We start from the raw sequence: 14,648 nt of genomic DNA on the forward strand, positions 1-14,648 counted from the left end.
CTACCATGATTGGTTAGACCAAAGGAGAGACAGCAATAGAGGGAATAGACCGAGAAATAAAAGAAGCATAAAGAAAATAGGATACTATAGAAACAATAGCAAGGAGATAGTACAGGATGAGTGGATCGGCCTGCTGTGTCAGCTGCTGCTCAGTGACTGAATAAGTGAAATTCAGTGAGACTCTGCTGAATTTGCCACACAGAGGTTTGCAACTTGAGAAGTGGTTTCAGTGGCATGGTGAGGATGAAAGCAAGAATGAATTTGGGTGAAGATTCAATAGATAAAAAACAACTAGTTGTGGGGCTGGGGATTTAGCTCAGTGGCATAAGCACCTGCCTTGCAAGCAGGCAGTCGTGAGTTCAATCCCTGGTACCGATAAAAAGGAAAAAGACAAACAAAACAAAAACAAACAAACAAACAAAAAAAAACAACTAGTTGCTTTGGAGAAGTGTAGTTCTTCTAAATACTGAGATTAGAGATGGTTTCTCCCAAGATCTCTCGTACACAAAATATAAGTTCACACCCAGTATCCTCAACTCTTTCCCTACAATAAATGCAAGTTTAATAGAAATGCATTTCAGTATTGAATGTCAGAGGTGTTACAAAGGATTTTCTTTATTGGGAGAAACACTGGGCTAGAGTTTCATATTAGTCACTGAAACACAATACCTGACACCCATGATTTAAAGGAGAGGTTTGATTTGACTTACAAGTTTGGGGCATTCAGTTGACAGCTGGCTCCCAGGCACAAGCATCACGGGGGGAAGGCAATTAAGATGCTTAGTTGTGGTAACTAGGAAGCAGTGCCAGAGAGGAAGGGCTGAGGGCCAGATATAAACCCCAATGCCTTCACGACCCACTCAGATACACTCAGTGCTGCACTGAAGATTCCCGTGGATCCCAAAGCCAATCAAGTCAATACTCCACCCTCACCACCACAATAGAATCATAAAGGATCACTGAAACAAACTACGGTCCTTGCTGATTGTAGGAGTCTGTTAATACTAAGCTATCCCTTTCCTGGAAAAGATCTACACATGCCTTAAAAGTCACCTTGTGGTAGCCATAATCTAAATTTATAAACTAAGTTACGTATTTGTCATCTCCAGTAACTAAAGGGAACATGGGAATGCCCATTGATTTTGAATAAATAACTGCTAAGCGAGAAAACCCATGAAAATTCTAAAACACTAAATTTATACATTTCAGGAAAGTTTGCAAAGAAAATCAAGGCCAACTGGGAAAAATGATTTTCAGAGGCTCTAGACAAGGGCATGAGGGCACCTCAAACAGTGTTTCCAGGTTCAGCTGCATCATTTTAATGCAGTCAAGCTCTGATCAGTAATTCTGCTTTTTAGAGAGCCTGACTTCTCTGGCTTTCTTATTGTGGAGCAAATTTTGCAGAAGAAAGATTACTATGTGTCCCTGGAATAATATTCTACTTTCTACTAATTTAATTAAACAGTTAACAGAGAAAAATAATCACATTGATCATTTAATATAATACTATGTTAAGAGTTAGCAATCATCAACTATGCTCAAACAATAAGAGTGCAGGCCGTGAGGCCAGGCCAGTGGAAGTGGCGATCTCTGCAGCTCTGTAGCCACAGGCCGTGAGCATCATAGATCTTCAGTGCCTTCCTCTGTAAGGTGAGGCAAGTAACAGACTATTTCTCACAGCACTACCATGAAGAGTACACATGACTTTAAGTAATTAGGACTTTACTCAGAATCTTAAGACAACATAATAGCTTGAGAATTCTTCTTCCAAAAATGGTGACCATCGAGAGCAAGAGGCATTTAATGGCCCACATTCCTAATCCAATCCAGAAACTGCTAGATTAGGGGCTCCCACGACTTTGTCACACTTGGCACTGTGACAGCCTCCCTTCCCCACAGGAAGGCACATTTGAGGGGAAGGGTTCGCGTGGGAAGCTCAGTGTGCCAGTGGTTACTTGCTCCGAAGACGCAATTGAACACTTGGGAGGAGTGTGTAAACCAATGTCTTTAGCCTAGTCAGATATCATATTATCTGTGAGTTATCAAAATTTAACTAACCAGATCCTGGAGAGCTTCATTCCTGAAGAAGAATGAAGTGAGGTGATGGCCTCAGAGATATCCAGAGCAGACACTCTTCCAGGGAGCACTTGCCACCTACTGTTGGGAGTACTGACAGCCTCCAGGAATCCATCACCTTTAGAAGTTTTCTTAGCTCAAGAAGCCACCTTCCCAGAATGACCTGCACGCAAGGACTGATCATGGAGGGACCCAATGGAGAACTCTGCCTGGCCATCTTCCTCCATAAGCTCTGGGGCAGGTGGGGGGAATCTGAGGCTATTCCACTTATACAGCAGCTTGGATTCCTCCTTCCCACAGAATTCCATCTCAGCGCACCACCTAATAAAGACACTGCACTAAATCCTGGCTCAGCATCTGCTCTTGAAGAACGTACTTTGTGACAGAAAAGATTCTGACCCTGAGGAACTCCAAGTGCACTGATTAAAGCACCCAATAAATTTCAATACTGCTGTCCTAACCCATTTTTAACATCAGGTAAAGGAGCCACAGAGCAATGTGCAATGACATGTTGTCTACTATTAGAAGTAGTATCCTTGGTGTTAAATATGACAAGTGGTGGCTCCAGAAGGCAGAGAAGAGGAAAGGCAGAGAAAGGAAGAGAGGAACTAGACATCACCAGGTAATCACTTGAGCCCCTCTTTGCCTGATTTCTCCCTGTTTGTTTCTGTATCTCTGGCTCTTTATTAGTCTTTGGACCACTCAAAGCATGAACATTACTAGGGCGGTATCTTGGTTACTTTTCTCTCCTTGCTGGGACAAAATACCTCACACCCAAAATGAAGAAAGGAAAGTTTTATTTAGCTCACTGTTTGTGGAGGCTTCAATCCACAATCAGCGGACTCCAAGGCAGGGTGACATGGCTCTGGGGCAACACTTCAAGGCAGCAGCCAGCACAAAAAGGGGGGAAAAATGCCTCTTCTCCTTCCTTACATTGTATACCAGCCACCCCGTTCCCCTCCAGAGAGGGTGCAGCACTCACAAAGTCTCTGTGCCCTCCACTTCCACAGGATGAGGATATTTACAAAGTAAGAATCTTGGCTGCCTGCTGAGTTTCAGATAAAATTTCTAACCTCAAACTGGCACAATGTATCAACCCTAAGAGGAGGTTACTATCCCTAGGCTATCAACCTTTAGCCTCCCCTGCTGCAGCAGGTATGCAAGTCACAGAAACTAAAGCTGGGCGAGATCCCAGGCAAACAGACAGACACCAGCATCTTTAGAAGTAAGATCAGGCCTTTTCATATGCAAAGGCAGAAGCAGCGATCAAATCACACTAACAAAGCAAATCAAATAAAAACAGAACCCTGAGATTGTATTCTAGTGGTAAAGCCCAGATTTAGGAGGAATCCAAAGAAATGATGACTCAAGCCCTGGGAAGCCACATGCAAAGGTCAGAATCTCTGGCTCCACAGCAGTCTGCTCACAGGGCTTCCTGCACCTAACTGCTCAGCAAGGCAGGTTCAGGCAGCACTGGCTCAGCCCATGTGAGATGCTTCCTCCCAATCACAGACCACTGGCCCCTGGACGCGAGGCTCAGGGAGTAGCTGCAGGGTAGAAAAGCACCTTGGGCTGTTGAGGGTTGCAGAGAGGACTGGTGCTGCACCAGAAGGAAGAGGAGGAAGCTGAGACCGCTCTGTGAGTAGACTGATTTTGTGCACACGGAGGCTGGCCAGACACGTTAAGGTTGGCTTGCTTTCCCGGGAGCAAAGCTAGCGGGCTGAGAGGCAAAGGGAAAGATGTTAACAGAATCTCTTACTTTTTATAATCTGGGGTGTTGCAATTGCTCTGTTCACTTTTACTCTGACCCATACAAATTGTTTTCTTAAAATATTTGATGTCATTGTCCTGTCCTCACAACTGAGATTAAACTTCTGGGACTGTTTATCAGATCTCCTGATGCTAACCTTAAAATTGTCTCCCCAGAAAGACCAGGAAACACCTAAGAACCCTGGGGAAGCCCCTATATCTTTCATTAAATAGCAGATGGACAGACACCCTGATAGAGCCCTGGCTTCCTAGGTGTAGAGTCAGAAAAGCAACAGAAAATGTAAGAAAATGGTCATGTTCTTTCTTAATCACGTGTCCTTTAGCCTGGGAGACAGAAAGCTTCCAGATCTTGTCAGAAATCATTTAGTCTTGTCAAGTTATAATGGGATTGATTTATAGAGCAGTTCATTGATGGTTCTTCTCCACAGGGCTCTGCATAATAAATTTGCCAGTGGAAATAAGATAACAAATTAGCTTGATTTACACAATGTTTTTTCTTGCATGATTTATTTTTACTCTTCACCAATTAGTTGATTCATAGGATCCACAGGTCCTAAACCTATTTTTGTTTGAACATTTTTACACAAAATATGAAGTTTCTAATCATGCTAGAGTTATTTATATTTTTATTTATGTTTGTAAGCCTAAAACCTTACTGCTAGCTGGCTTTAAAGATTTGTAAGGTATTTAAGAGTTTGTGTTAATTCTAATGTCTTTTACAAACTGCTTATGATGTTTACTGACCACCGCTTGCCTGAGTAGAGGTAAAAAGCACAACAAGAAAGAAATTACTTAGTTTTTAAATATATATTTCAGTTATCTGTAACTAATTCTGTAATCTTCAAACCTTGTGAGAAAATGCTTTTTTCTCTTGATTAACCTCCAGTGAGGAGATAATTTTCCATCTTACTTTTTGTTTACAATAGACTGTTTTGCTTTCTGCTGTGATAGCGTAGTATCAATTCCTCTTTTTATTTTAAACTATCTAGGAAAACTCACAAACTTAAATACAGAGCGGAACTTAGATACTGTTTAGTCACAAAAAAAATAGAATGTCAGAATTTCTTTTCTGTCTGTTCTGCTCACATGCTTTGCGTGTTTGTATTTTTTATTAGTACCTGTTTGTAGGGCATAATGATCACATTCTTTACAGGGGACTCGGTCCATATATACAGCACATCTCAATTTTTTCATCCCCTCTGTTTCCCTTGTTCCCCTCCTCTCTGTCTCTTGATTCCCTTCCCATTTTGAAAACCACCTATCGCCCTGTTTCCTATTATCTCTATTTTGCCTCTTATTTTTACTTTTTGGGCTTCTTATACAAGAAAAACCATGCAATATTTAAGCTGTGTGTCTGATTTATTTCACTTAACATTATGGTCTCAAGGTGCATCTGTTTCCATACGAACGATTCACGTTTCTCTTTCTTGATGGCGGAGAAGCACAACAAATTCCAAAGAGCTCTAGACAGCTGTACCCTGCTCTGGAATCTGGGTCTGATGACCACACTGGCTACTTATAAACTTGCTGGGCATCACTGCTTTTCTGATCTAACCTGCCCCACAGAGTCCCCATCATATTCCTGCGCAGGGCTGTGCACCCGCACCTGGGCCATCGCATATTTAGTCTATGATTTTAAGATGGTAGGTGCCTGGGATTATCACAGAGAGTGCCAGGAGCCTGGGGCAGCACTGTGTTGTAGAATGCCCCGGACACTGGAAATGTTCTAGATAACAGCCTTCACTATTGCATGTGGCTGGGGGTGCCTGAAATGTGGCTAGAACAACTCAAGAATTGGAGTTTGGCCTTTACTGAATTGAATTAATTAGACTTTAAATAATTCATGTAGCTACTAGTTACTGTCTTGGTCCATGCAGGGTAACAAATAAATAAAATTGATGTGGCCCGTGACCTGTGAGTGTCACAGGGGCTCATCTCACCCTAAACTCAAACTGACGTCAGTTGTCTGATCTAAAATCTCCGCACCTTTCTTTATACCCTAAATCATGCGACTGTCTGCCCTTATCTTCAGCTTGAGGCTCAGAGCTAAAGAAACAGCATAATATGTTTCTCATCTCTCCCATTTATCGTTTTGCTGTTGTTCATTAGATTTCTTTAGCATGAGTGGAGTTTGAGGTGTGGGTATGGCCTCTAAGTGCAAAAAGATAAACAAAACTTGGGTAAGGACGAGAAGTAATGAATTTGAAGAGGTGATCTCATGCTTGGTGGGGGAGTCATGCTGCTTTTTCTTCTGCTTTGAGAAGTGGTTTGTTTAGTAAGCAGTTGTTTTGAGACCTAATCAATGTGTCTGGAAACATCAGCATTCTGGACATGAGTAATGTTTATAAGAAAACAAACTGAATGAACTCACAAGGAAAAAAAGAAGTAAATCTCTCTAGCCTTAAAAAAAATCTGCACTTGTCAAAGCAAAGAAACTCCCAAGATGTTGAGCAATCTAAGGGCATCATGATGTGCCAGCTCACTGGAAGATTTTTCCACAAGGTGGGGCTCACATGGAAAACATTTAAAATGAACTGCCCATTTCGATGTGCAGTAATATGACTCCTGAAGTGTACAGTCACAGCCAGGTTTCCCTTTTTAAGTTCTTCTCATTTGTCCCCTTTCCAGACTGCCAGGTAAAGATAACCCTGCATAACAATAGCAAAAAAATAGGCTGGGGATTTAGCTCAGCGGCATAAGCACCTGCCTTGCAAGCAGGTGGTTGTGAGTTTGATCCCTGGTACTGATAAGTTAAAAAAATATATATAGCCTTTAAAAAAATAGCAAAAAACAATTTCAGAAGCCCTTGCATTTGAAACAACCCCTAGTACTGTGAGCTAAAAGAAAAAAAAAAGGCTAGAAAGAGAATGAATCACATCAGGAAGAGTAGCTCTCTACCCACAGACGTGGACGGTAATTAGAGGAGGGAGCAGACTACAGAACCTTTCCTCTCCTCTCCTCCTCTCCTCCCCTCCTCTCCTCTCATCTTCTCCTCCCTCTCTTCTTCTCCGCCTCCCCTCCTTTCCTCTTTTCCCCTCTCCTCTCCTCTGTAGTCAGAGCTGATGTCCTCTGGTGCCATAGAGGGACACATGGTCAGGAATGACTCCAGGGTAAATGACACCTTAATTCCTCCCTAATGCTATACCTTCCTAGTAAGACAAAAACTACCACAATGTGCTCATTGATTCCTGGATATGACAATCTTAAAGTTTATCACTTTGCTTTGTAGATACACTTCTTTACCATATATTAATAAAATTTTAAAAATATGATTTTTTAGTGAAGGTGGCTTTTTAAATGTGTAACAGTCTGTTCCTTTGTTGGTTTAGAATGACTTTAAAGGAATTTGGGTAAAGAAGAAAGGTAATAAAGTACCGGGCTAGGTAACTGGGGCAGAAGATAACAGCAGCGGAGAGAAGCCACACAGCATATCCTCACATAGGACGGGGGTTTGCTCCCTGAAGAAACACTTACTTGAAATGGGCGTGGGGGGCGGATGCATAAGGAAGAAAAGTTAATTCTGGACAAGGGCAGCTGGGAAGGAAGAGAGTTTTTGGTTGGGCTTCAGAAGCCGGCAGAGCTCAGCAGACAGCAGGCGGAGAAGGGCTCCCAGGGAGGTCAGCCTGCACACCAAGGACCCCCCTCCTTCCCCAGACCCAGCCTGTACCTCCCAATACCCCTCAGGCCTTTGTATTTTCACCCCTCAAGTTGGCCAGTCTCACTTTCACTGACTAGAAGAATGAAATGCTTGGGTCTGACCTAATCCTGTAAAAACAAGGAAAGGGAGGCGTTGGTGTGTCTCCAAGGAATAAAAAGCCAAGCCGTGCAATTCTCATATCCAAATGGAAAGGTTATGACAGGGCGAGTGTGGCTGTGAAGAGACACAGCCCGTGGAGTGGGTGGGCAGGCGGTGTCATCTGGCACCAGGAAAGGAGGAGGAGCCAGGGCTGAGCTGCAGGTGAGAGGGGCTATTTAGAATTCTGCCCTGAACTTAGTCACAAGAGGCAGTGAAGGTCTTTAAGCAGAGGAGTAAAATAAAACCAGGACAGTAGATCTCAAGGCTGATTAAGTGGCTGACAATTCAGAGTCTCATTTGCTGAGTGTGAGAGCCCACAGGTTTGTAATCCTAGCATTCGGGAGGCTGAGGCAGGAGAAGCCCCCATGAGTTTGTGGCCATGCTGGGCCAGATAATGAATTCAAGGCCAGTCAGAGCACAGTGAAAACCTGTCTCAAAAAAAAAAGTCTTGTTTCTGGAACACCACAAAATATTAATATGCTAAACTTAAAACAGTGAAGTAGATCATTATATATTTATACTATAAACCAGATTCCAGGATACACAGAACTCAAATTTAAGAAAAAAGTACGAGATAAAGATGCTTAAAATCGCAAATTTGGATCAGGAGTTTCCCTTCAAATTAGGAAATGCCTGGAATTATTCAGTTTTGCCCTTGAAACACATTGCCTCCCATAGACTGAACTTCTGCGCTATGTAGGACCGTTTGAGAACCTGTACTTTTAAAAGCTCACTTGCAAAACCCTGTGAGGAAAAGGAACACAAATTATTGGATTTGTTTGAATCAGAAGTTAGTGCCTGGCTATGAGAAATAGAAGAAAGGAATAAAATAGTCTCAGGAGACATCAAAAAGTGGTCAGTTTTGCTTCTATGAAAAATATAAACCAGTCTAACTCAGGAGGGTGTATTAGGGTTACTATAGACATACACACATACAATGCATACTGCTCATATGTATGTATATATGGGCAGGGGATTGATTTATCTTAAGGAATTGGCTCATGTGGTTTTGGAGACTGGTGTGTCCAATCTGTGTAGCATGTCAGTAGCCTGAAAGCTCGTTGCAGTTTTTTTTTTTTTTAAATCAGTACCGGGGATTGAACTCACAACTGCCTGCTTGCAAGGCAGGTGCTTTTGCCGCTGAGCTAAATCCCCAGCCCTTGATGTTGCAGTCTTAAAACTGAGACTTGAAGAATGGAGAGAGGGGAAACAGACCAAAAAAAAATTAACATATGTTATGTGCATGCACAAATCTCCCAGGATGAATGTGGGCATTATGTACCATAAACAGCTACTAGTGAAAAAAGGCTGAAATATGCAGAAGCCTCAGACAAGGTTTCCATGTTGCAGTCCTGGAGCAGAACTGCTGCTGACTCAGGAAACACCGTGCTTGCTCCTAAGGCCTTCAGCTGACTGGAGGAGTCCCTCTCCACGGTGGAAGGAATCCTACTGATACAAGTGTTAACTATATCTAAAACAGTAACTTACCAGCAATGCAGAGACTGACAGTTCACCAATAAATAAGCACATACAAACTGGGCACCACGTCCCGGCCAAGCTTTGTGACCCAAGACGTGGAAAAAATGAAGTTCGTGAACTGAGGTGCCCTTGTACTTCCTCCTCAGGCGGCCACCGATAGGCCCTAGAGAACAATGGGGACATTCCATCCACCCAGAGAGAAGCACAGAGAGATCCTTTATAGAAATCAGGCTACCTTTCCTTGTCACAGCCCTCCAGCTTGTGGCTAAGGGAACCAAGTTCACGTGTCTCCTTGGCAGGATCATTTTCTAGGTGTTTTCTACTAAACCCAGATCCCTCTGACAAAGAGACTGTATCACATCAGCGGTCACCTTGTAACCAAGGCTTTCCAACTTCACTCTGAGTACCTGCTAACTCCCCAAGTAACTACCTTCCAAGTTTCACGACTTACCTATCTTTTCCCCACTGGTTCTAAAACACTAGTTTCCAACCATTCTGTGGCTCAATATCTACAAACCAGTGAGCTAAGGAGGAGGTGGCGCTCCATGACTCCAGACCCTAACTCTTGTTCCAGACAAAGAAGCACCATTTTGATATGCTTTTAATATCAAAGTTCCACATTGAAATCATATTTCTTTTTAAAAAATAAACCCCTGATTTACATGATTTCAACATTCCCTGATGTATTAACTCTTGTCAGTCTGCTTCAAAAACCTTAGCAAAAATAAAATGGGCATGGTGGTACACACCCATAACCCAAGCACTCACAGGGGCTAAGGGAGGGGGACTGCGTAACCCTGACCTGCGGTGGGAGGCTGAGGCAGGAGCCCGTGCTACATAGTGTGTTCAAGGCCAACCGGAACTCTACGGTAAGACCTTGTCTCAGAAAACCAAAAGCCAAGAAAAAGAGGAGGCAGAGGAGGAAAAAGAGTAGGAGAAGAGAAAGAAACTGAGGCAAGGATTTTAAAAATTAACATTAGAACTTTACATAGATTCAATTTTCATAATACCTCTTGAAGGTAGATATTACCATTCTCAGTTAGAGATGAGACTTAACAAGATCTAACAACTTGCTGTGGTCACGAAACTTAGGTCTGTCCAAGCCCATGTTCTTTCTGTTTTACCATACACTCTGGCCTGTTCTACAATACACTCTAGGCGATTCACTACACTGTGTGTTCATCCACCCATTTAATCATCCATTCATCTATCTATCCATCCATCCATCCACCCATTCAAATAAATGTTTGTTTATTTATTACTTAGCAAAACAACTGAGGGCTTACTACATGTCAGACACTTTGGACCTAGAAAAACATAATAGGCTCCCAGTGCTGTCTGTTTTGGAGCTCCTTGCAATAAAATGCAAGACCTTCGTAGACTGATACCAAGAAAAAAACAGTGCAAAAGAGGAACAGAACAGAGATCTCTGAGTCATTTCTACGTCAGAAGAAACAGCCCCAGCACAAAGGAAAGCGTCAGATATCATCTCTGCATCCCCTCAAAGTCTAGAGCTGAGACCAAAGCCAGAGAGATGAATCCCATGGCAGGAGCTCATTGCTGAAGAATGCAGGTTGGAATGCTGCAGAGGGCCCTCCTACAGGGCAGAGCTGCCCGGTACCTGTCTCTGGCCACACCTCAGCACAACTAGGAAGCGCTTTCTCTTTTCCCTGAGAAAAAGTTTTCCCCATTAATTCAACTACGGAAAATAAGAAGTACAAATGGGTCACTCTGTGAAAGGCCTTCTGGTCCCTGGACAGCACAGTCCCTGGGCAGGGGACAGAGAGAAAGTGGATGGGAGAAACAGCTTGGTCATAGACCTGTCACCATGAGGACCTCGATCCTATGCCCCACAGGTCTCTGGTGCATGGAACAGAACCAACATCGTGACCTTCCTAAATACCCCTTAGCTATTACTAGTAACTTCTTGTGTTTGTACACAATCTGACTGTTTGCCAACCACGTCTGTGTTCCGTATCTCAGTTGGTGATCACAACAATCCCATCAGACAGATTGCATTCTACCTACTTCATAAATGAGGAAGTAGACATCTCATTTTTTTAAATAAAATTTTTCATTAATGAATGTTTACAGTAGAGAATGCGTACATTCATCATGGGGAGTTGGGCATGCACACCGTAACACATCTTCCCTTCCCTTCCCCTCCCCTCCCCTCTAGATCTCTTTCCTCTTTGCAAAGCATCTATCTCCCTGATTCCTATTGTCCATTCTGTGTTTTGCTCTTTATTTATACTTTGGGCTTCTCATGTAAGAGAAATTAGTGATATGGAAGCTTGTGTGTTTGATTTATTTCACTTCACATTATGGTGCCACAGTGCATCTATTTTCTTACAAATGACTCATATTTATAGTAGCACAACTCCTCAGGCCCACAGTCACCCCAGAGAAACACAGTAAAGACAAGGCAAGACTAGGACTTGAGCACTGGCATGCTGATGCCATGTCCAGAACGCTCCCTGTTAGACCACAGCCACTATAACCCACACCGCAGGAAGCCTAGACTGGACTAGAGCTGCAGGAATCTGACATCTGTTGATATCTGTGGCTCTGGGGAGATTCACAAAAAATCAACCTAATCTCAAATACAAGTGGCCAAGAAGCAGCTGTGAAATTCTGGCCTTGCCATTAACTTCGTGTGGCATCTTTTACTTAAAAGAATCCCAGCCCTGGGAGCAAGAGGGAGAACTCCAGGTTTAGGATACTCTGAAACAGGTTTCCTAGAAGAGATGGCTGCAACTCCAGATTCGGGGAAATGTGCATACATTGGTGTGGTGTCAATGGGCCCAGGAGGCAGGAACCTGGAGAAATGGGTAAAGAAAGGCCATGTTTCTGACTTTGGTATGACAGAGTCTTCTAAGCAAAGAAAATATATTGATCCATTCTCTGTTCTCAGAGTTGGCAAGCACTAATCCTGTAAGCTTAACCTTAGGGTTTCAGTTTGCCTTGGCCAGGGTCTATATCCGGGACCTTTCTGCCCATCAGCCACATTTGCCATTGGTACCTCAGCTCTGTTCTTTATGCCCTTGTGGACCTTGCAGAGCTTTGGTCCACATCTTAGATATAAGCATCCGATATGCACCATGCCTCAAAGAACTGAGAGGCAGTGGTCACTCTGGAAGGCTTTCATTTCTTTTTCTTCTTTATAAAGTTACTGTGATTACTGAGCTCACTAGTCCAATTCCAATTTCCTTCATTACTAAAAGATTAAATGACTTTGATTTGGATGCTTTAGGACAAAAAAAGGTAATACACAGTGACATAGTTTAGTCATATTAGGGAAATTATAGCAGTATTTTTCCTATTAAAGTGTAGTCTCCTGAATTGTGCCTTCAGGCTCTGAGAAATCCTGAAGATGGCCAAAGATGATTCCACTGTTCGCTGCTTCCAAGGCCTGCTGATTTTTGGACATGTGATTGTTGGTGTAAGTAATAAGAATTTTTCAGAAAATTCTGCTTTTTCTGTTAGCATGATTCAGAATTAATCAAAAATGAGAGTTTCAAGGCAAGTATAATACAGCTTCTAGTTCCCGGTGTGTTTCCTTCACTTCAAGAGATGTGGAGTAAATATGTTCTCTATGATTTAACTATATAAATAATCATATATAACTGTGTAATATGTCAGAAGACCAGTTGAAAATATTAGAAATTTCCCTTCCAATTTTAAAACATAAGCATCTAAAAGGAGTCATGTCCATATGGTCAGTGCTCACACACGCCTGCTACACACACACACACACACACACACACACACACACACACACATTGTAGGGCTTCTTTATGATTTACCTTGGTTTGATTTGAGGCCTGTGTTATTCAGGTTGACAGGGCAGATGTCTACATCTTCTTGTTCTCACATTCAGAGGCCACACCCAGGGCGTGAGACTGGCTCAGAGGCCCAGCTGTAACGCACACAGAGAAGGAGAGAAAGCACTTATTTGAGAATAATGAGAGCCAGCCTTTGCCCAGTTCTGCCTAACTCTCTGCATGGCTCTGGATAAGTCACCACCCTTCAGGGCCAAGATTCCTCATTCAGGGGCACTGGGGAGATAATTTCCCCAAGCATCCAGCTCTCACTGATAAATGTGACCAGACCCACTCCAAATATTATAATCCAGAAATGAGAGTGAGAAAAAGTAGAGGTAGGATTGGGAGGGAGAGAGATCCTCACGCAAGAAGTCACCATCTGAGTAGGTCGTGCTCCCCAAAATTTATGGGTAGTCTGAAATTGCCTAGATCTTTTCCCAAATAGCAAGACAGACAGACATGTAAAAAGCCTCCAAAGAAGAAGGTGTGTGGAGGAAGTTTACAGAATGAAAATAACTGCCTCATTTCCTGGGAATGAGAAGCTTGTGGGCTGCCAGCAGCCTGTGCTGGGGAGGGAGACCATCTCTCTCAGCCCCTCATCACCAACCATCTCCTTTCCCAATGCTGTGCTCCCGGCCACCAGCCTGACACCACCTGTTCTTGACTTGCTCCAGATGTGTGGCATTGCCCTGACTGCTGAGTGCATCTTCTTTGTGTCCGACCAGCATAGTCTCTATCCCCTGCTTGAAGCCACCAACAATGATGACATCTTTGGGGCTGCCTGGATTGGCATGTTTGTGGGCATCTGCCTCTTCTGCCTATCTGTCCTAGCCATCGTTGGGATCATGAAATCCAGCAGGAAACTTCTCCTGGCGGTAAGGCTGTCTGCACTCTGTGGCTGTCTCTTCCCTGAGCCAGTTTTGATGTATTACTTCTTCCTCACTGAGCACAGTACTTTAGCTTTCGGGACAGTAGATGTAAGCAGAGAGACCCAGATGCAGGAAGAGGAAGGGCGAGACTCTCTTTAGTAAGATAGATTGTCATGTGGAGGCAGGGATGTCCTCCACTATTGCAAGTCCAGAAAATTCTCAAACAGTAAACCCAAAGGGGAGATGCCCAGAGAGGACTTTGTTGAGAATTTTCCAGATCTGTGCTTCTCCAGCTGATGTTACACAAGCTAAAGAAAAGACATAGGGAGAACTTATTTATTGGATTTTGTCCTTGCTAACAAGTAGTTTAAGGTATTAATTTAGTTAAGCATGGTGGTATATTATCTGTAACCATAGTACTCAGGAGGCTGAAGCAGGAGGAGGATGTCCATGAATTTGAAACCACTCTGGGCTCCATAGTGAGTTTAAGGCCAGCCAGGAATACACAGTAAAATAGAAAAGTATCATTTTACCATTAATCAGCATTAATATATTAGGATATAAAATATAAAGCAGGCATGAACTTTTCGAAGCAAGCACCAGGTCTTTGGAAGATGTCTGAGTTTGAGACTGGTGGTTTTTGTGCAGTGGTCTCCCCTTCTCACATGTCATTTACTCTGCCTTACAGGAACTAGACAGGCACCACTGGGAGTGCCCCTTCCCTTCACATATCGCCTGCCATGGGCTCTAACTCTGGTCCAGCCTCACAGACACAGGGAAGCAACTGGGGAGACAGCTCACTGAGAAACCTTTATATTGGGTCTGCCCCTCCAC

At 43.2% G+C, this 14,648-nt stretch overlaps 1 protein-coding gene across 2 annotated transcripts in view; it reads left to right on the forward strand.

Annotated features, from left to right (window-relative positions):
* Nucleotides 1–3,494: 3,494 nt before the first annotated feature.
* Nucleotides 3,495–14,648, forward strand: part of Upk1b (uroplakin 1B) — a 28,041-nt gene continuing 16,887 nt past the window's right edge. The window contains exons 1-3 of one of the 2 annotated variants that reach the window (XM_063225016.1): nucleotides 3,495–3,714; nucleotides 12,455–12,563; nucleotides 13,620–13,820. In XM_063225016.1, the coding sequence (XP_063081086.1) occupies nucleotides 12,495–12,563; nucleotides 13,620–13,820 (270 nt within the window). In that variant the 5' untranslated portion in view covers nucleotides 3,495–3,714; nucleotides 12,455–12,494. The remainder of the gene's footprint in view (nucleotides 3,715–12,454; nucleotides 12,564–13,619; nucleotides 13,821–14,648) is intronic. The other variant, XM_003469214.4, reaches the window with a different exon arrangement.

The sequence above is a fragment of the Cavia porcellus genome, unplaced genomic scaffold (assembly GCF_034190915.1).
Source record: "Cavia porcellus strain 051 isolate PalLab524CR breed Dunkin Hartley unplaced genomic scaffold, mCavPor4.1 scaffold_15, whole genome shotgun sequence".
NCBI lineage: Eukaryota > Metazoa > Chordata > Mammalia > Rodentia > Caviidae > Cavia > Cavia porcellus.